The 21331-nt window shown below is 34.5% G+C and overlaps 6 protein-coding genes across 11 annotated transcripts in view; 2 read left to right on the top strand and 4 right to left on the bottom strand.

Annotated features, from left to right (window-relative positions):
- Positions 1-1163: 1163 nt before the first annotated feature.
- LOC123684218 lies at positions 1164-10094 on the bottom strand. 3 transcript variants are annotated; one of them, XM_045623391.1, is made up of 3 exons: positions 9937-10092; positions 9771-9856; positions 1164-1657 (listed from the first exon to the last, which is right to left on the bottom strand). In XM_045623391.1, exons 1-3 carry the CDS (start codon positions 10075-10077, stop codon positions 1243-1245), a joined length of 642 nt encoding a protein of 213 aa, XP_045479347.1. In that variant the 5' UTR covers positions 10078-10092; the 3' UTR covers positions 1164-1242. The 3 variants fall into 3 exon arrangements, with proteins under 3 accessions (XP_045479347.1, XP_045479348.1, XP_045479345.1); XM_045623392.1 differs by lacking the exons at positions 9771-9856; positions 9937-10092 and adding an exon at positions 1809-1899 and having other exon boundaries at positions 1164-1731; XM_045623389.1 differs by lacking the exon at positions 1164-1657 and having other exon boundaries at positions 9197-9856; positions 9937-10094.
- Positions 3352-7823, top strand: LOC123684219. 2 transcript variants are annotated; one of them, XM_045623393.1, is made up of 2 exons: positions 3352-3471; positions 3549-4188. In XM_045623393.1, the coding sequence occupies exons 1-2, from the start codon at positions 3460-3462 to the stop codon at positions 4047-4049; spliced, it is 513 nt and encodes a 170-aa protein (XP_045479349.1). In that variant the 5' UTR covers positions 3352-3459; the 3' UTR covers positions 4050-4188. The 2 variants fall into 2 exon arrangements, with proteins under 2 accessions (XP_045479349.1, XP_045479350.1); XM_045623394.1 differs by lacking the exon at positions 3549-4188 and adding an exon at positions 7182-7823 and having other exon boundaries at positions 3361-3471.
- Positions 10095-12422: 2328 nt separating the features above from the next.
- LOC123684220 lies at positions 12423-13288 on the bottom strand. The gene is made up of 2 exons (XM_045623395.1): positions 13149-13288; positions 12423-13082 (listed from the first exon to the last, which is right to left on the bottom strand). The coding sequence occupies exons 1-2, from the start codon at positions 13158-13160 to the stop codon at positions 12564-12566; spliced, it is 531 nt and encodes a 176-aa protein (XP_045479351.1). The 5' UTR covers positions 13161-13288; the 3' UTR covers positions 12423-12563.
- A 1339-nt stretch (positions 13289-14627) lies between these two features.
- LOC123684126 (translocon-associated protein subunit beta-like) lies at positions 14628-15346 on the bottom strand. Its single transcript, XM_045623265.1, has one exon. The coding sequence runs from the start codon at positions 15266-15268 to the stop codon at positions 14690-14692; it is 579 nt and encodes a 192-aa protein (XP_045479221.1). The 5' UTR covers positions 15269-15346; the 3' UTR covers positions 14628-14689.
- Positions 15347-15682: 336 nt separating this feature from the next.
- LOC123684257 (shematrin-like protein 3) lies at positions 15683-18453 on the bottom strand. Its single transcript, XM_045623441.1, has 3 exons — positions 18296-18453; positions 17743-17914; positions 15683-15959 (listed from the first exon to the last, which is right to left on the bottom strand). Exons 1-3 carry the CDS (start codon positions 18305-18307, stop codon positions 15796-15798), a joined length of 348 nt encoding a protein of 115 aa, XP_045479397.1. The 5' UTR covers positions 18308-18453; the 3' UTR covers positions 15683-15795.
- Positions 18454-20905: 2452 nt separating this feature from the next.
- The window catches only part of LOC123684671 (probable phospholipid-transporting ATPase IA), a 52855-nt gene continuing 52429 nt past the window's right edge, over positions 20906-21331 (top strand). For 2 of the 3 annotated variants that reach the window (XM_045624017.1, XM_045624013.1), the window contains exon 1: positions 20906-21199. In XM_045624017.1, coding sequence (XP_045479973.1) covers positions 21142-21199 — 58 coding nt within the window. In that variant the 5' untranslated portion in view covers positions 20906-21141. The remainder of the gene's footprint in view (positions 21200-21331) is intronic. The other variant, XM_045624027.1, reaches the window with a different exon arrangement.

Raw genomic sequence — 21331 nt, 5'->3', positions numbered from 1 at the left:
CTCCTGGACATCATGGTTGTTCAATTCAGGAATAAAAAAATTAGTAATCATGGCTCTATACCGATCACCATTGACTGTAACGTTCTGGCCATCATCGTTTTTGAAGAAGTACGGACCAATGATTCCACCAGCCCATAAAGCGCACCAAACAGCCAGTTTTTCTGGATGTAACGGTGTTTCGACATACACTTGAGGATTAGCTTTACTCCAAATGCGGCAGTTTTGTTTGTTGACGTAGCCATTCAACCATCGCTTAACAAAATAAAATGGACGTAGTGCGCGATACGTATTCCGCACAGAACCATTATTTTCGAAATAAAATTGCACTTTTTGCAAGTGTTGTTCAGGCGTGAGTCTATTCATGATGAATTGCCAAACCAAACTGAGAATAAATCACTCGACAGCTGTTAAATCGGTCGCCATCTTGAACAGTAATCCCAACTTAAAGTTATATACCTCGAAAAGAACACCCTATATAAAAAACATGAATGATTTGGGAAGTATATTTGAATCCAACTAATAACAAACTAAAACATTCTCTAGATTAGTAGAAATCACTTTGTTTCATTTTATCTATGATGAGTTTTGATCAAGTAAGTATCGAATATATTGAATATTCTTCTCATTAAAATCCAACATAAAATTCTGTAGAGTACAAGTGGTCAAGCACTCAGTAGACGCATGAATGAGCGATTCTCTTTAAGCTAAGTCAGTGTTCATTATTTCCATTATGTTTGACTTCCATTAGAAAAATGATGAAATTATCTGAAAAATTCAGCCTCTAGTGCATCGAATGTAGAAGAGCTTATCAAATAGCTAAAGTTCTGAATCGTGCAATATGTATAATTCTTCTTGAATCTTAACTTTCAATGAGACACCAAGCAGCATAGAATTAATAGATTGGTTGACAGAATTATGAAAAGAAGCTTATGTAATTATTTTTCAATTATTTTCAAAATCGATCAGCTTAATTATTCAATGATTCTGTTCTTTCTCCGCATGAAATCTCAATTTTTTAAAAAGTCCTGAGCTTGCTCAGTGTTTCGAAAGCCATTTCGATATTTTTATCGATCATGTTGAAGTCTTCCTCAAAATTTAATATCTGTAAATTTTTATACATTATTGCTACATATGCATTTGGGGAAGTAAAAGATTTGGGTAACTAATTTTATAAATTATTTATTTACAGTAATGTTTACAATTTCGATGCGATCTAAGAAACATGTAATAAAATCAGTCTTTTCACCAGCTGCTTACAACTGGGCTTCCAAGAATACCTGGAGCTTGGATAAGTCCTGGAGCACCAATGAGTCCTGAAGATCCAATGATTCCTGAAGAACGAATCAAAGGAGAACCGACCAATCCGTGAGTAGAGATAGATCTGGAGAGAACTGGGCTTCCAACAAGAGTTGATCCAAGCAATGGGGAACCTACGAGTCCTGGAGCAGCAATAGTTCTGGAGAGGATTGGACTTCCCAATACTGAAGAAGATACCAATGGAGAACCGATGATTTGTGGACCAACGATGGATCTGGAGAGTACTGGGCTTTGGATCAAACCTGAGGAAAGAACTGGACTGCCGATGATGTTGCCGCTAAGAGGTGAAGCAATTAATCCAGCGTTGTTGGCTACCAGCCTGGTGGAGAGAACTGAAGATGTTGCTAAGGGTGCACCACCCAAGATTGCCCCAGCGTTGGCGAGGGAAGCCATGGAAATGGCAGCAAGAACGACCTGAAAAACATATTTCCTAGAATATCGAAGTTGCGAATAAAAGTTGAAGAATATGAACGAGAGAATAACAAACTTACGAAGAATTTCATATTGGTAAATGGGTTGACGAACAGATCGATACTGTTATTGTTCCTTTAATTTTCGCTATTTATACTTATCCTCTGAATTTTTTTGATCGAGTACCTTCAATGAAAACTGGTCCAAATCCTCGAAATACATTTCAAGGTATTACGCAATTCAACAACGGATTGCAAACATGGTTCGTCAGAAAAACGAGAGATGTGATTGCAAGCTGATGAAATCGAACATATTTTTGGGTGATTTTTTTGTTTCTTGAGGGAACCAAACAAGTTTAATTTTCAACATGAACTTTAAAATGGTGAAAATCATGATACAAAATTTTCTTGAAAAATAAAATCGAATTTAACTAAGCAGAGAATGATCGCTAATAGATAATTTTACAATTAGATGATCAATTATATACCGAGAAATCTTCCAAGAGCGGACACCGTTGGTTCTAGCTTTTTTGTTCGGACGTGGGGGGTGTACGCTTGTGGGAAAGTATAGGGTGTTTTTTTTCGGGGTATATAACTTTAAGTTGGCATTACTGTTCAATATGGCGACCGATTTAACAGCTGTCAAGTGATTTATTCTCAGTTTGGTTTGGCAATTCATCATGAATAGACTCACGCCTGAACAACGTTTGCAAACAGTGCAATTTCATTTAGAAAATAATGGTTCTGTGCGGAATACGTATCGCGCACTACGTCCATTTTATTTTTTTTAGCGATGAAGCGCACTTCTGGTTGAATGGCTACTTCAACAAACAGAACTGCCGCATTTGGAGTGAAGATAATCCTCAAGTGTATGTCGAAACAGAAAAACTGACTGTTTGGTGTTCTTTATGGGCTGGCGGAATCATTGGTCCGTACTTCTTCAAAAACGATGATGGCCAGAACGTGATCGGTCTATACTGATCACCGATTCAGCTCAGAACTTGGTATTCTTCTATCGTGTAAAGACATTCACTTTCAAATTTGTGTACCATACGACGAATAGTAAGTCGTTTCACTGAAAAATATTGTTCACTATTTTTTCAAATTTCTTAAGAATTCTCAAATAAGAACAGATTTTGGCAAAACAATTGAAAAATTAGTTTGTTTGTTGTTGAGGCGTGTATCTTTCCATCATTAAATGGCATAACTTTTTGAATATAAATGACATAACAAATATCAAAAAATAATACACAACATATTTTTTCAGATATATTTCGGCATTGACTATGCTTAAGTCATAAGTAGCAGAGTTGTTATTATAAACATTTCCAATTGCTATTTCAAAAACCTTAATATTCACTTTTACTTCCACTTTTCTACTAAGTATAATTCGATCTTATTTTTTCACGCCAATGTTGGTTATTGTGATTCGACACCATCCCAAAGTTCATTTTTTAAGTGAAACTTGTTTGGTTCCTCCAAGAAACAAAGAAATAATCACCCAAATATCTCTTTTATTTCATCACCTAGCAATAACATCTTTCGTTTGTCTGAAAGAACCACCTCTGCAATCGGTTGTTGAATTTCGTAATACCTTAAAATGTATTTCGAGGATTTGGACCAGTTTTCATTGAAGGGACTCATTCAAAGAAAAAATCAGAGCATTATTATAAATAGCGAAAATTACAGGAAACTTAACAGTATCGATCCGTTCGTCATCCAATATACCAATATGAAATTCTTCGTAAGTTTTTTATTCACTTGTTCATATTCTTCAACTTTTATTTGCAACTTTGATATTCTACGAATTATGTTTTTCAGGTCGTTCTTGCTGCCATTTCCATGGCTTCCCTCGCCAACGCTGGGGCAATCTTGGGTGGTGCTATTGCATCTGCACCCTTAGCAACATCATCAGTTCTCTCCACCAGGCTGATTGCCAACAACGCTGGATTGATTGCTTCACCACTTAGCGGCAACATCATCGGCAGTCCAGTTCTTTCCTCAGGTTTGATCCAAAGCCCAGTACTCTCCAGATCCATCGTTGGACAACAAATCATCGGTTCTCCATTGGTAACTTCTTCAGTATTGGGAAGTCCAATTCTCTCCAGAACTATTGCTGCTCCAGGACTTGTAGGATCCCCATTGCTTGGCTCAACTCTTGTTGGAAGCCCAGTTCTCTCCAGATCTATCTCTACTCACGGATTGGTCGGTTCTCCTTTGATTCGTTCTTCAGGAATCATTGGAGCTCCAGGACTCATTGGTGCTCCAGGACTTATTCAAGCTCCAGGTATTCTTGGAAACCAAGTTGTAAGCAGCTGGTAAATTCATTGACTGATGTATATTGTTTATTTATACTTTTTGATATTGTTTTGAAGAAAGTTCTCTATCAGTATATAGGTGTCTGTTGATACAAAACAATATTTAATGTTTGTATATAACTTAAAATAAAAAGAAAAACCTATTCAACTTGTTTGATGTTCCTACAAAAATTCCCCCTCATTGAGTAGTATTTCAATTATATTTCGATTTTCATTTGTGACTTGTTGATTGAAATCTAAAAGGTCACATTATTCACTTCATCCTGTGTTAAGGTGATGTTGATGATCATTAATGATCAAAAGAAATAATTATAGCTTATGCAGTTTTGACCATAACTCCAAAAATATTAAAACTAATGATTTTAATATTACGATAAAGGCTCAATAAGATCAGAACCGTTGATTATATGATATTTCAACAGATTTATTATTTATTCATAGAGCTGCTACCTATTCATTAATGCACCTAATATTTTCTTTATCAACCACTACCTCAAAAGAACTAAGACATGTATTGATCACATTATTTTATAGCTATCTATCAGAAGATACAAATATTGTAATTTTTTTTTTTGAGGAATTTTTCAAATCGAAAGTTCAGTTAACTTCATCCAGACCGAACACTCGGACATATTTGTTTCAGAAATTGACTCAAATCAAATTTTTGCTGATCTTGTGATTATTTTGGCTTCAGTATGTCAAATTTTGAGAGGGGGTCAGCAAATATTTCAGGGGCCCAGGGGAAAGTTCCTCCAACCCCCCTACCCTGTATATGTAGAATTTGCGATCGTAAACTATTCTGAAAATTTCAAGATTTTAGCTCCTAGGTTTCGGGGGTGATCATGTTTACAGGCGGACAGATGGACATTTTTGATGCGGACCACGAACTCGTCATCAGTGAAGCAAATCTTATCGTTTGAGACCGTTTCTGGCTAACAAATCGAAATTATACTGAGATCGGTTCGGTGAACGACCACTGAAAAAATAAGAAAAGTACGCCAATTGCACCTGAAGTAAAGAATTTTTCGGCGCCCATCCTCAAAAAGCATTAATAACCTTCCTCATAACCACCCCCACCCCACAAAAAAAACTGCATCTGCTCCCATGATAATACAGAACCTTCTTCTTCCGATGAATAATCTTGCAATCGTGCGTAAAAAAATTGAATTCTAGTGAATGAAGAATATTGAACGCCGATGAATAATGCGCAAGTACTTTATTTGATTTTCACATCGACATGACACTGCGTACGATCGATGAATGATTATTCAAGAAACAAAGGACGGTAGCCGGTAGGGCATGTAAAGTTCCAGTAGTGCTTCGAAAATTAACCGAGATTACAATATGTGTTCTGCTGAAAACATTTTGCATTCAACAGAAACTCTTTTCGAATGCAAAATTGTAGGAACTTCCCATATGATGAATGTGTAAACATCGACTTCCAAATAATTCGAAAGCGAATATAGTGTTGTTTGTCGTCTTTATGAAATACATAATGATTTATCCCTCTATCAATGAGGTTAATAGGGAATTCTGTTCATATTGGTTGGCAAGCCATGTGTGTACAGGCGGCTTAGTAAAGGCGGTTTAGAGATGTTTAATGCAGAGAATGTTGACAAACGCAGAGGAGCAGAACAACCTTATGCGGTTTTTGAGAATTAAGATTGAAATATGAAAAGGTGGCCAGTAAACTGTGCCGAATTTCCGCCCCTCAAATAAAGGGGCCTGAAATGGTCGCTTCACTGTTTCACACCTAACGCCGGCCCTGCAGGAATCACATATGTTATACAGTTCTGAGGTCTCCAGTTAAAGTAATTTTTGACTTATGTGTAAGATGTCTAAAAATACGTGTGTACTTCTAGATATCTAGACTCTAGTTTAGTCGGTTTTACTATCTTGAAGCTTTTATTTGTTCTTTTCTAAGGGGCCTCTTTTGGTAGTGGTTGTGGGTTCTATGGATAGCATAGGTATACTGTGTGGTTATGTAGGTAACAAATTTTATACTTTTGTTTGATTGGAACAACCATAGTTTATTCAGAAATAGATAGTTACCCAACTATAGTTTTCGGAATTTTATTTTCCATAAGTGGAATTGAGTCTCTTCTACTATAACGAAATTTTGCTTATTTATTCAATTGACTCACCAGATTAAAGTCATATTTTAGATTCGTGAATGTAAATGACAGTTGTATCAACTTGAGTACAAAAATATCTGGACAAATTTGAATTTGGTACCAAGTATACAGCTCAGAACTTGGTATTCTTCTATTGTATAAAGGTAAAGAAATTCACTCTCAAATTTGTGTACCATACGACGAATAGTAAGTCGTTTCATGAATATTGTTCATTATTTTTTTGAATTGCTATCAGTATTCACAAATGAGAACTGATTTTGGCAAAACAATCAAAAAATTTTTTGTTTGTTGTTGAGGCGTGTATCTTTCCATGATTAAATGGAATAACTAATTGAATATAAATGACATAAGAAATATCAAAAAATAATACACAGTATTTTTTGAGATAAATTTAGGCATTGACCATGCTAAAGTCATAAGTCGCAGAGTTGCTATTATAAACATTTCCAATTGCTATTTGAAAAACCTTGAAATTCAATTTTAGAGTGTTGGCAGTTCTATTTAAAGAAATATAAATTTGCTCTCTATTTCTATAATTTTTTCTTAGCGATCATTTTCTACTAAGTATAATTCGATCGTATTTTTTCACGATGATGTTCGTTATTGTGATTTGACACCATCCCAAAGTTAATGTTTTAAGTGAAACTTGTTTGGTTCCTTCAAGAAACAAAGAAATAATCACCCAAATATCTCTTTTATTTCATCAGCTAGCAATAACATCTTTCGTTTTTCTGAAAGAACCACCTCTGCAATCGGTTGTTGAATTTCGTAATACCTTAAAATGTATTTCGAGGATTTGGACCAGTTTTCATTGAAGGGACTCATTAAAAAAAAATTCAGAGCATTAGTATAAATAGCAAAAATTACAGGAAACTTAACAGTATCGATCCGTTCGTCAACCAATACACCAATATGAAATTCTTCGTAAGTTTTTCATTCACTTGTTCATATTCTTCAACTTTTATTTGCAACTTCGATATTCTACGAATTATGTTTTTCAGGTTGTTCTTGCTGCCATTTCCATGGCTTCCTTTGCTAACGCTGGGGCAATCTTGGGTGGTGCTATTGCATCCGCACCCTTAGCAACATCATCTGTTCTCTCCACCAGGCTGATAGCCAACAACGCTGGTTTAATTGCTTCACCTCTTAGCGGCAACATCATCGGTAGTCCAGTTCTTTCCTCAGGTTTGATCCAAAGCCCAGTACTCTCCAGATCCATCGTTGGACAACAAATCATCGGTTCTCCATTGGTATCTTCTTCAGTATTGGGAAGTCCAATCCTCTCCAGAACTATTGGTGCTCCAGGACTCGTAGGTTCCCCATTGCTTGGCTCAACTCTTGTTGGAAGCCCAGTTCTCTCCAGATCTATCTCTACTCACGGATTGGTCGGTTCTCCTTTGATTCGTTCTTCAGGACTCATTGGAGCTCCAGGACTCATTGGAGCTCCCGGACTTATCCAAGCACCAGGTATTCTTGGAAGCCAAGTTGTAAGCAGCTGGTAAATCCATTGACTGTGATATATATTGTTTATTTATACTTTTTGATATTGTTTTGGAGAAAGTTCTCTATCAGTTTGTAGATGTTTGTTGATACAGAACAATATTTAATGTTTGTATATATCTCGAAATAAAAAGAAAAACCTATTCAACTTGTTTCACGGTCTTATAAGATTTCCCCCTTGAATATGCCCATTATAATACGATTTTAATTTGTTGTCTTGTAAAAAAAAAGTCAGCTTTGAAAAACAGGGATGACCAAGAGGAGACCGGTTTTTTTTTTGGGGGCCAAAGTAAAGCAAAATAATGTTCTGCCAATCTTTTCGCCTCAGTACGTCAAATTTTAGGAGGGGCAGCAGAATTTTAGGGGGGGCCAGGTCCCCTCTGGCCCCTCCCTAGCGTCGCCACTGAATAAAGTCTTAAAAGGTCATATCAGTTTTCACTTCATCTATTTTCAAGTTAAGGTTAATGATCGAGAAAAATAAGTAAATATGGCTTTGCAGTTTTGAAATCATAAAAATCAATAATTTCAATATCATGATCAAAGCTTAGGTAGATACTTAATATCAATTATATTCTATTATATTTTAACAGACCTATCATAAAATCATGGAGCTCTTACATATTCATTGATGTACCTAATATTTCTTCTAATAACTACTTCAAGAGCACTAGACATGACGTATCGATCATATTATGTTATAGCTATCTATTAGCAGTTCCAAATATTGTGATTTTCTTTGAAATTGAGATTTTTTTTTATTTAAAAAATTTCTCAATTCTCAATTGAATTCATTGAAGAGACTATTCAGTCTCTTGTCATTCAATGAATTTAAATGTTGAAATGTTGTTATAGCTCTTTTGAGTGGATGAATTATCACTTTAACCGCAAGATAAAGTAACACTTTGAGCAGTTAGCGTTGATGTGAAGTCAGGAGATTTTTAAGTCACATTCATTCATGCGTCATTTGTGCCCGTGAACCCACGAATTGTTTAAAGGTATACGTGATAATATCATTCTCATATTATTAATCGGAAAAATCCAAGAAAACAAACATGAACTTTTACTCAATAATCAGACTTTCACTTCTAGATTTAGGTGTAATACATAAATTGAGTGAATGAGAACTTTAAATTTAAAAAATTCCCCTTATTCAAAGGAAATTACAATATTTAGTTCTTCTAATAAATACATAGCTATAAAATAATATGATCGATACATGTCTAAGTGCTCTTGAAATAGTGGTTATTAGAGAAAATATTAGGTACATTTATGAATATGTAACCGCTTCATGAATAAATAATTAGTCTGTTGAAATATAATCAATGGTTATGATCTATCTTTTATATTTTTAAAATCTCTTTATCTTGATCATTAACATCAATCTGATAAAGTATGAATAGAATGATGATTTTACCAGTTTTATATTTCATTTGAGGAATCACAAATAAAAATCGAGATATAATTGAATTATTTTTCAAGAGCGGGAAACTTTTTTAGGAATGTGAAACGAGTTATATAGGTTTTACTTTTTATTTTGAGTTATTTACAAACATTAAATATTGTTCTGTATAAACAGCCATCAATACACTGGTACAGAAGTTTCTCCAAAACAATATCAAAAAGTATAAATGAATAATATACAACACATTCAATAGATTTACCAGCTGCTTACAACTTGGTTTCCAAGGATACCTGGAGCTTGAATAAGTCCTGGAGCTCCGATGAGTCCTTGAGCTCCAATGAGTCCTGGAGCTCCAATGATTCCTGCAGAACGAATCAAAGGAGAACCGACCAATCCGTGAGTAGAGATAGATCTGGAGAGAACTGGGCTTCCAACAAGAGTTGAGCCAAGCAATGGGGAACCTACAAGTCCTGGAGCAGCAATAGTTCTGGAGAGGATTGGACTTCCCAATACTGAAGAAGATACCAATGGAGAACCGATGATTTGTGGACCAACGATGGATCTGGAGAGTACTGGGTTTTGGATCAAACCTGAGGAAAGAACTGGACTGCCGATGATGTTGCCGCTAAGAGGTGAAGCAATTAATCCAGCGTTGTTGGCTATCAGCCTGGTGGAGAGAACTGATGATGTTGCCAAGGGTGCGGATGCAATAGCACCACCCAAGATTGCCCCAGCGTTGGCGAGGGAAGCCATGGAAATGGCAGCAAGAACAACCTGAAAAACATATTTCCTAGAATATTGAAGAACAAATAAAAGCTGAAGAAAAATATTAACGAGATAAATATAAAACTTACGAAGAATTTCATTTTGGTGTATTGGTTGACGAACAGATCGATACTGTTATAGTTCCTGTAATTTTCGCTATTTATACTTCTCCTCTGAATTTTTTGAACGAACCCCTGCAACAAAAACTGGTTCAAATCCTCGAAATACATTTCAAGGTATTATGAAACTCAACCACTGATTGCAGAGGTGGTTCCTCAAAAAAACGAGAGATGATATTTCTAGCTGATGAAATAGAACTTATTTTTGGGTGATTATTTCTTCGTTTCTTGAAGGAACCAAACAAGTTTCATCTACAACATAAATATTGGAATGGTGATAAATCACAATAAAGAACATTGTTATCAAGTGTAAGTAAAAAGTCGAATCGAACTAAGCAGAAAATGTGAAGAAAAAATTATACTAGTAGAAAGCAATTTTAGATTCTTCAAATTTAAATAGAACTGCTATTTCTCGAAAAGTGAAGATGTTAATGATACAAATTTATAATGGTAATAATAGCAACACTGTTTATTATGAACATTATTCCTTTCATTATATGTTTTGAAATTTTTTATGTTATTTGTGTTCAGTTAGTTATGTCATTTAATCTAGAAAAGTGAAAAAACATGCTTCAACATCGTTTAGAAATTGATAAATTGTTCCATTCGAATCAGTGCTCAATTGTGAATACTGAAAGAAATTTGACAATAAATCATGGACAGCAGTATTCAGTTAAATAACTGACTATACGTCGTTTGTTAACGAATAATGAAAGTGAATTTTCTGTACATGATACAAGAGTTCCTACCAGTTGAAAGTGCTGGGCAGTACTTGTTATTAATAGTTACAAAAATATAAAATTTGGTACAGTATCTTATGCATAGAACCACATACACTTCCAACAAAGGTTCTTAGAAAAGGCATCGGACTAGAAAAAAGAGCTTCAAGATAGAGTAACTGGCTAGAGTCTAGACTAAGCCTACGGAATAAGCAGTGTAGGCAATTCAAAATCCTCGGTAAAATATAATATAATAATAAAATATAATATTTTAGGACATCTTACACATATGTTCCTAAGTCAAATATTACTAAAATTGGAGACCACAGAACATTATAAAAATATGAACAATTGGCGTATCAATCAAAGAGCGCTAAAAAGCTCTTGACTACATGTCAGTACTCTCTTCAATTTTCGTTCACCGAACCGATCTCAGTATGGTTTTGTCACAATATCTATATTTTACGATTTTTTAGCAAGAAATGATCTCAAACGATATACGATTCGACTCACTGATGACGAGTTCGTGGTCAGATTAAAACATGTTCATCTGTCCGGTCGTTATCATGATAACTCCTGAACCTTAGGAGCTAGGATTTTGAAACTTTCAAGATAGGTTAGGTACGATCTCGAATGCCACGGATACGTTTATTGATGTGCATAAATTGAGTATAGTGTTTCCGTAAGTATTGATCGAGTTCCTGAAATTTTGTGTTCCTGATAATTTTAATACTACGGATTCGATCAAAATGAAATTTTGCATGTATAATAACAATTTCAAGCTTCGTTCAATATTTCGTCACCAGGATCATAGAAATGCCAAGAATAATACCAAATGAAAATACGCATCAAAATCTAAATCGAAATTTCAAGCTGATCGCATAAACAGAACCATAGAAAATCCAAGAAGAATATAAGAATATTTCGTGGTTACAGATACGATTGGGATGAGACTCTGCATGTTTATGCAGTCTAGAATAATCATTTCAAGCTACTTGTTGAATTTCGTTTCAATAGCCTATAGCGTAATCATAACCATAACATCGAAAAAATCGTGTACTTAAGCAGTTAGTACTGATGTGAAGTCAGGAGATTTTGAAGTCACATTCATTCATGCGTCATTTGTGCCCGTGAACCCACAAATTGTTTAAAGATATACGAATACGTGAGATTATTATTCTCATATTATTAATCGGAAAAATCCAAGAAAACAAACATGAACTTTTACTCAACAATCAGACTTTCACTTCCAGATTTAGGTGTAATACATAAATTGAATGAGTGAGAACTTTAAATTTAAAAATTTCCCTTATTCAAAGGAAATTACAATATTTGGTTCTTCTAATGAATACATAGCTATAAAATTATATGATCGATACATGTCTAAGTGCTCTTGAAATAGTGGTTATTAGAGAAAATATAAGTGCATTAATGAATATGTAACCGCTTCATGAATAAATAATTAGTCTGTTGAAATACAATCAATGGTTATAATCTACCTAAGACTTTATAATAAAATAAAATAATTAGTTTTTATATTTTTAAAATCTCGTTCAAAACTGCTGAAGCCATACTTTTTATCTTGATCATTAACATCAATCTGATAAAGTATGAATAGAACGATGATTTTACCAGTTTCATATTTCATTTGAAGAATCACAAATAAAAATCGAGATTTTATAATTGAATTATTTTTCAAGAGGGGGAAACTTTTATAGGAACGTGAAACAAGTTATATAGGTTTTACTTTTTATTTCGAGTTATTTACAAATATTAAATATTGTTCTGTATCAACAGACATCAATACACTGGTAGAGAAGTTTCTTCAAAACAATATCAAAAAGTATAAATAAATAATATACAACACAGTCAATGGATTTACCAGCTGCTTACAACTTGGTTTCCAAGGATACCTGGAGCTTGAATAAGTCCTGGAGCTCCGATGAGTCCTTGAGCTCCAATGAGTCCTGGAGCTCCAATGATTCCAGAAGAACGAATCAAAGGAGAACCGACCAATGCGTGAGTAGAGATAGATCTGGAGAGAACTGGGCTTCCAACAAGAGTTGAGCCAAGCAATGGAGAACCTACAAGCCCTGGAGCAGCGATAGTTCTGGAGAGGATTGGACTTCCCAATACTGAAGAAGATACCAATGGAGAACCGATGATTTGTTGTCCAACGATGGATCTGGAGAGTACTGGGCTTTGGATCAAACCTGAGGAAAGAACTGGACTGCCGATGATGTTGCCGCTAAGAGGTGAAGCAATTAATCCAGCGTTGTTGGCTATCAGCCTGGTGGAGAGAACTGAAGATGTTGCTAAGGGTGCGGATGCAATAGCACCACCCAAGATTGCCCCAGCGTTGGCGAGGGAAGCCATGGAAATGGCAGCAAGAGCGACCTGAAAAATATATTCCCAAGTAAATATCGGAGAAATTATAAAATATGGAGAATTAAATGTACTTACGAGGAATTTCATTGTGGTTTGTTTAATTCGAAGAACAGTTCGATATTGACTCCAATACTCAATCTACACTATTTATATACATCTAGAACATTTATTCTTCAATGAAAACAACTTCAAAAACCCGAAATAAAATCATTATGATATTAATCGATTCCTTCACAATTGATCTTATTCTTTCCAATAAACAAATGAACGTGAATTTTGGATGATGAAATTTGCATATAGTTTGAGGAAGACTCTGGGAGTGGCGCCAAAGAACAGGAAATAAATGGTATCAACTTATTTTGGCAACAACCCTGAGGGATTCCTAAAAATGTAACTAAGTCCTTGTAATTAATTCAGTGTTTATGAAGAAGGAAGTACCTACCTATGTCGGTTTGTTTACTTCGTGCGTGTCGACCGACGCATGCTTGAGGGTTCCGCTGTTATCGCTTTATCTTCGAGTTTTGAGACAATATCTTGTTTTGTTCCTGATAATTTCGCCGATAATTTTTTATAAAGTAATTTTTTGAACTGAGATTTCTAATTGCATGATATGTGCAAAAATTATTTAGAAAATATGTTTTTTTCTTTGATTTTTCATACCAATTATGGAGACGATTATGTGACGATTATTTCCATCTTCTCAATTTTCACCAATCACGGAATTAAAAATGGTTTCTAGATGGGGAGACTATATGACAGCACCTGTCAGCAGTTTTTTCGAGTTTACCCGCGGCAAAACTTGACAGCTATTATCATGAATGATTACAATATCTTTCAAAACAAGTACCTAATTATTATAATCCCATGAAATAGTCTTTTCAAAAACCATTCAGGCATTTAATTTTTCCTGTGAAAAAATTAAAAAAAACACAATAATGTAATATTTTTTTAACAAAAAGCATTTGTGCAGGTGCAAAAATCCTCGTCTTCAACTCGGATTTTTGTTGCCACCAGCACTCATGATTTTTTTTTAAATATCAAGTACTTAGCAACGTGTCTCTTCGATTTTTTTCGGAAAAACTAGATTAGGGCTGCCATACGTCCCGGTATGCCGGTACTGTGAGAAAAGCTCGATCAATGAATAATTGCCTACAAGAAGTGTACCTTCGTACTCCGGCAATCAACCTAACAGCTCTTTTCTGCAATCGAAAAATTCTCAAAGACAACGAAGAGCAACCCCAAAATATCACGCCATATTTTATTTTTGAGTAGATGTGGGAATTATAGTTTATCATCACTATTCCCAAATTTGTCAATCTTTTTAATCTGTATAGGGCGTAACATGAGGATGACAAACTCTTGCAAACCGAATCAATTTGACTCTCCCAACCTAAATTATTTCCGATCCATAAGCCTAAAAATTTCGCTTTGGGAATCTGTTTTATATTTTTACTTTCATTTCTTATCAAAAGTGACTCTGTGCTTTTCTTAGTTCTAGGTATAAATTATAAATTACAATTACAATTAGAAATAACTTAAACTGAATGAAAAACGGGAAAAATGTACAAATTCAAAATAATTGAATTGCAAATATTGTCTATCTGACAACTAGTAGGTCAGTGCTGCTTCTTGTTCGTTTTGGCCAATTTTTCGTATTTACTCTTGCTGCTGTACCATAATGCAAGTGGTATAACCAAAGATGGTGTTGTCATTAAAGCAAAAGCTAACCAGTCCCAGCAGTGAGAAGAGAAATTATTGTCATAATCCCTGAAAGCAATGATGCCACCTTCTCCAGGTTCACTGCTGTGGGAAATTTGAACAGTGGAAGCATCTTCTGAAGACTTATATCTGACTTCAGCACTGGTAAAATTGAAATAACCATAGCTCTTAGGCCTTACTACAACTACATGGGATACATTAGATTGCGGAGGTATTCTAGAGAATTCTGCAAATAGATGACCGCCAGCTACATCAAATACATCTGGATGGAAAGCATTATCAGTTAGTGTAACTGCTACAGCAGCAGCATTTCCTATGTTGTATATTGAGTATTTTAGTTCTATATCCTTTGTTTCTACTAGGTACTTGTTGAGAATTTGCTTGGAAACTAAGAGTTTTGGACCACTTTCCTCCTCACGCTCACCACATACGGCAGCAAGTAATACAAAAATTAAGTAAATGGTAGACTTAATCATTTTTGTTTGTGTTATATTTCAGAAAATATTTCAAAAACAAGGAACAGCTTCCCAAACGACTACTACTAATAAAAAAAAAAAATAAAAATAAAAAAAAAAAGGTGTGAAGTATAATATGAAGACTGTTTTATCTAAGTTTAGGTAGAGACGGTTTTTATTAAACCAGTCGACGAATTTTTTCAATTATTTGTGCATTTTGTATTAGGTTTTCTCGATTTGTTTGACTTCATAGATAGCTTATATCATCTACAAACATTTTGATGAGATCTTTGTCAAATGTCAAAAAAATGACAGCTGCCCACATTGCGGGCTATTCAAAATGTATCCTCTAATTGAAAAACCCTATATTTTGGGTGTTGAAAATTTAAGATTTTTCAAAAATTAATTTTTCTGTAATAGAAAGTGAAACTCGTATTGAACAAGAAATTATCTACATTTATTTTTCCACCTGTATATACAATTTTTGGAGAAAAGTGTGAATATAAGTTTGGGTGCGCTTCGATTAATCCCTAAATATTTAAAAGGCTTCAATATCCATTTCTGCCATATCCTCCATAACCGTTGAGAGAACCAACGTTAGAAGAACTGTAACCGATGTTTCCATAGCCGCCTTGACCACTACTGATGTATGAGGATGAAGATTGCAGACCTGGAGAAGCAATGATTCTTGTGGCAATTGGCACGCTGTTGACTGAAATACCAAAATACGGAAATATTTAGAATAGGTTCAGGCTACAAATATCTCGGTTCAGTTCATTAAGAAGCAAAATCTATTCAATGATTTGAAAGTTATATTCATATGAAATTTCATTTTTTCAATAATGGAAAAAAAGCCCATCCGATCAATCTTAGATTTAGAAATCAGTTGGAAAACTCTGTGTAACGAATGCTCATGCAAAAATTCACGTAACACTGAAAGATTTTTTCTTTTGTAAAATTTCGATGCCTCAGAATCTATCCATTAGATTTCGCTGAAATTTTCTGAGAATATAAATTTATCTAATAATCCAGTTATACGAAGCAAATTATCAAGTAGGTTTGCAACCGCTCGCCTTCTTCAAAATCAGCTTGAGCAAACTCATGGGGTGCAAATTAGCACTCAGACAATAGGAAATCGCCTCAGAGAATATGATTTAAGGCCTCGTGTCGCGGCAAGAGGCCCAGCTCTTACCCCAGCCCATCGAAGGGCGCGTTTGGATTTTGCGAGAGAGCATATCCATTGGGAAGAGGCTGATTGGGAAAGAGTTCTCTTCACAGTTGAGTCTAGATTCTGCCTCTACCATTGTGATCGACGTTCCCTTGTATACTGACGTCCACATGAAAGATATGCTCAGTGCAATTTCCTGATTACTACTGGTTTCGGGAGAGGATCGATTATGGTATGGGGTGGAATATCTTTGACTGCTCGCACAGACCTAGTGGTCGTTGATAATGGAGCTATGAATGCTGATAGGTATATACGGAACATTCTTGAAGAGCTTGTAGTGCCATTTGCCCCATACATTGGTGAAAATTTCATTTTTATGGACGATAATGCCAGAAACCATCGTGCGCGCATCGTTCAGGAGTACCTTGAAGAGGTTGAAGTCTCTCGAATGGAATGGCCAGCAAGAAGTCCAGATCTCAATCCGATTGAGCAGGTTTGGGACAACCTCAATAGAAGGCTGAGAAGTTCAGAAAATCATCCAGCTACTCTTAATGACTTAGGAATCCAACTCAGAGAAATCTGGGAAGGATTAGATCAGAACATTTTAAGATCACTCATTTTGAGTATGAACCGTCGTTGCCGAGCTGTAATTAACGCAAGGGGTGGAAATACCAAGTATTAAATCACTTATCAGCATTCCAGTATTTTGAAAATTGTTTATTTCTCTTCTTTCACATAAGAATCGGTGAAATCCTGAATTTTTCTTCCATTTAATGTGTCTTGTTTCGTTCAAAACCTTTCGGAGAGAACATAAAAAATAAGTTATAAAGTCAATGTAGAGTTAACTTTCATTAAAATTGAGATTTTCAGAATGTTCGTTAATTTTTTTGCGCAATGTAGATAGATTGTTAAAAAACCCCAAGATACCAGAAACTCAAGAAAAACCGAATTTTATTGGGTTTTCGAGTTTATATCGATAAAGCGAACGTTTGATTCCAAGAAATTCCTGTTAAAAATCTTCCCTTACGTTTCCTTAAAAAATTGTTTCAAAAAAGTAGAAGATTCTGTTGTATTGGGAATATCACTGTGCATGTTAATTCATTGAGTAATTGTATTAAGGGTATGATTCATGTGAAAATTTGTGAAATAATTGTAAACAACTTTTAACAATCCCGCAAAAGGTTCTGCACCCCTTTCATTATTTTTTTGGTAAATTCCAATTTAAAGTTTTTGTTCGCATTTTGAAAAACCGCTGAATGTCTATTCTGATAATAATATTTGGAGGTGTTGCAGAATTAAATTAATCAAAATATCGAAATGTAGGTACCTATTCTTTGTTGTGTAATGCTGCTGGTAGCTACAGGTGCTGAGGAAATGACAGGTCCGCTGGAAATGACACCTGTGCTGTATACTCCACCTATGCCGGACCCAGAGTACCCACCAGAAAGTATACCAGCACTTGCGGAGGTAGTCAAGGCTGCAAGAAGTCCTACAAGAATCTGTAACAGGAGAGAAAGTAAAGTGCAATGACAATTATTAGAATTGTTGTTTGTCATTTTGAGTGGATCAAAATTGTAGCCATTCAGGATGTGCATTATAAGAAAATTGATACGAAAACGATTAATCCACTTAGAAGAAGAAATTTTCAATCTTTAATTCGGAATTTGAATGTTACCATCAACTGCTAAATGAATTTTTGTCCAATTTTGGTTCTTCCTTGATGTTATATGATATGATAATTTATTTATTTCCAGTGCTTTTTGGATTGAAACGAATGAAATTCTCAAAAATACAGCACATACATACTTTGATACCAACAAAACGTCATGAATTATAAATTAATATGAATTAACGTTTAATAATATTGATATGATTCTTACCATTGCATTCATTTTTCGAGTTTTTTTAAACGAACTGAGTGTTTACAATTGAAGGATTGCACTTAATGACTTCTACAATTGCTTGGGACTATTTATATTCGCAAATGTTACCCCTGCTCAATTGAAATTTGACTACGATGCTCCAATTTGTCAAGCAAGTGTGAACTTTTTCATTTTTTAGTGAACATTATATTCACCACATTCCGTTGACATGTAATACTGGTAATTGATATATTACATTTCGTTCCAACACTTTCATCAGTGTAATATTCAACCTACCACAAGTTATCATTATATTGGCTATTTTCTATTATATTTTGTACAGGGTGGGCAAATTTCATGTTTTACCACTACAAGTTTTAAGCCAGAGGAGATAAAATCTGATACCCTATTCTCGTTCTCTTTTGCTGAAAAACTAACTAGAGTAGTATTCATCTTTTGCCACCTTCTTTTGCTTTCGAGTTATAAGCGAAAATTTGAAAAATGACGATATCGAAAAAAATTTTAATCTCCGCTAAAATGATAGAGCTATGGAATTAAAACATTACACAGGCACTTTTTATATAGGAAGCTCTATTTTTCTGTGCTCATCAACAGTTGAAACCATTGAAATATTGTGACTCTTGGATGAAAAATGGTTTTTGACCATTTTCTATTATTTATATTAATACAAACTATACGATGTTGTATATTTTCGAAATCAGGAAAAATTAAGCTTTCAAAAAATGGCACAGAAACCTAGTGTTTCCATTTGAAAAAACATAACTTTGGGTCATGGCTCCGTAATTGAAGACCCTTTTGAAAAGACGAGCACGCCACTGGATTCTACGTAAAAAAGTGCGTGGATAATGTTTTGATTTCAGAGCTCTATCATCAGTATTAGCGGAGATATAAATGTTTTTCGATATCGCCATTTTTCCAATTTTCGCTTATAACTCGAAAACAAGAGAAGGTGGCCAAAAATGAATACTACCCTTGTTAGTTTCTCAGAAAAAGACACCGAGAATGGGATATCTGATTTTGTCTATCTACTGTGGTTTAAAAGTTGTAGTGCTAAAACATCGGAATTTGCCCACCCTGTACAATGAAATAATCATCTATTGATTTCTCTTGTGATAGGTACACTGGTTTTTTTCAATATCAAAATGAACTCACTGATTCGAAAATTCTTAAATAATTTCTTCATCCGGTATCTCATTTCAGATGATACTTCGTTCGTGGATTATCAACATATGAAAGAATAAGATGAATAGCTTGTTGGCGAGCATACAAATTTTCAATTCTAGAAAAATCCGGATCTGGATCCGAACGGAGGTTGCGGGTTCGAGTCCCGCTCGAGGAGGTGTACTTTTTCCAGAATTGAAAATTGAAACCCATCATTTTCGAAATATAGAATAGAATTTATTAATTACTTGAAAAATACCAAAAGAAATTTATATTTCATTTTTTCATTACAATATATTAGTTCACATATACTTTACTAATGAAAGTATGTTTGAAAAATAAAAACCCTTCAGTTTAATTACTCACAATTTCCCCATTTTTTATATTCCTTAGGATCCTTAGGTAAGTTTCCCGGGTAGGTATGAAAAATGAATTCGATCTTCGATCATTCAAAAAGATGACTCAAAGAAACTCGAAATTATTTTTGTTCCTAAGCTGGCTAAGCTTTGGAATCTGTTCTTGAGGAGAATGTTTTTCGATTTCAATTCAACTAATTATTAAAAATGCATTTTGAGATTATTCACCTAGAGCACTGAACGAAAGCGCTAAAGTTCTCGACCTGGCGTCATTATATTCCTGGATTTTTTTATTCCCATTGAATTGAATTTCATCACGAATCAGACAGTAGATTATTGTTCATTATAGACTCAGGAATATATTCTTTATATAATAACCCAAAATAGATGGCGGCACAAACAAAATACAGCGTTCTATATAATGTTAGCAATGGAGAAGAACAGTTCAAGAAGATGTTAATAGATGGCGTTAATAATTTACCATTTTCTGAAAATTAGTTATTCATTTACTAAAAATTTGATTTGAATGCTTCTGATTTACGTAGAGCTTCTGCTTCGATTTACGTGAATCTTTATCATTTCAAGAAACGTGTTCTTCAGATTTATATTCAGGTACTTAATCATTTATTACAATAATAATTTCTTGTTGTAAGTTGAAAATTTTATCTAGAAAGAATGAAAACTTGGAAGCATATCCAAAATTTGGATTATTTCAGTTCCTTTGCGGGCAGTAACCAGCGTTACAAATACAAAATGATAAATAGTGCCTTGAAATCATAATACTCTAAATACTGGAAAAACTGCCATAAGTGATCATTTACTTTAGCGACGTTTTTTAGCACTTTTCCCTGAATAGATCACTCACTTGTTCGTAACGATGTTTCCGTAACCAACAAAACCGACAGTAGTTGGGTGATGAAATAAATACAAAAGTACAGGACCCCTTTTCTATTATATAAAAAACGCGCATGAATGAATGATGAGTGATTTGAAGGCATTTGAAGCTCCTTACTTCACGTCCGTTTCACATATCCCTATATTATAAAAATGAAGCATATATTCTGTGATAAGAAATGTCAAGTTGACAGACAATATACATTTTTAGGTTATTTCCGCAACACTTGTTCACTTTTCGTTAGATATTGTTTTTTTGTTCGAATTTTGGGTTATTTTGCTTTTCAAGGATTTGGCAACGTTTCATTCTCTAAACGTTCATATAGAGTATGTCTGTTTGAGTTTTTTTATTTCGGTTCATCGTATTAATACAGTGCCTTGTGTTTGTTTATTTTTGCCAATGCAACATAAATATTCCTCTGTTCCAATGCTATGTTGAATTTTTTCCGAAAAAGTAGACATGGATATATTTATCTGAATGATTCATTAGGTGAGTTTTTCATGAATAATATGACAATTACACAGAGACTGCCATGATTTAGTTACTTTGTATCAACGAATTGACCTTGATACCTATAGAATTCTGAGAAACTGAAAACTTTTTCAATTAAATATTTAGCTT

Source organism: Harmonia axyridis, chromosome 7 (assembly GCF_914767665.1).
Source record: "Harmonia axyridis chromosome 7, icHarAxyr1.1, whole genome shotgun sequence".
In the NCBI taxonomy this organism is placed as follows: Eukaryota; Metazoa; Arthropoda; class Insecta; order Coleoptera; family Coccinellidae; genus Harmonia; species Harmonia axyridis.
Note: the sequence above shows the minus strand (reverse complement) of the source record. Positions and strands in the feature narration are given on the sequence as shown.

Bases quoted from the DNA above. Each gene is read 5' to 3' on its own strand.
- LOC123684218 (XM_045623389.1), bottom strand. From the start codon at position 10,077: ATGTATTTCGAGGATTTGAACCAGTTTTTGTTGCAGGGGTTCGTTCAA. The intron at 9,857-9,936 runs GTAAGTTTTATA...TATGTTTTTCAG, and splicing joins ACACCAAAATGAAATTCTTC to GTTGTTCTTGCTGCCATTTC.
- LOC123684126 (XM_045623265.1), bottom strand. From the start codon at position 15,268: ATGATTAAGTCTACCATTTACTTAATTTTTGTATTACTTGCTGCCGTA.
- LOC123684257 (XM_045623441.1), bottom strand. The intron at 15,960-17,742 runs GTACCTACATTT...TTGGTATTTCAG, and splicing joins CATTACACAACAAAGAATAG to TCAACAGCGTGCCAATTGCC.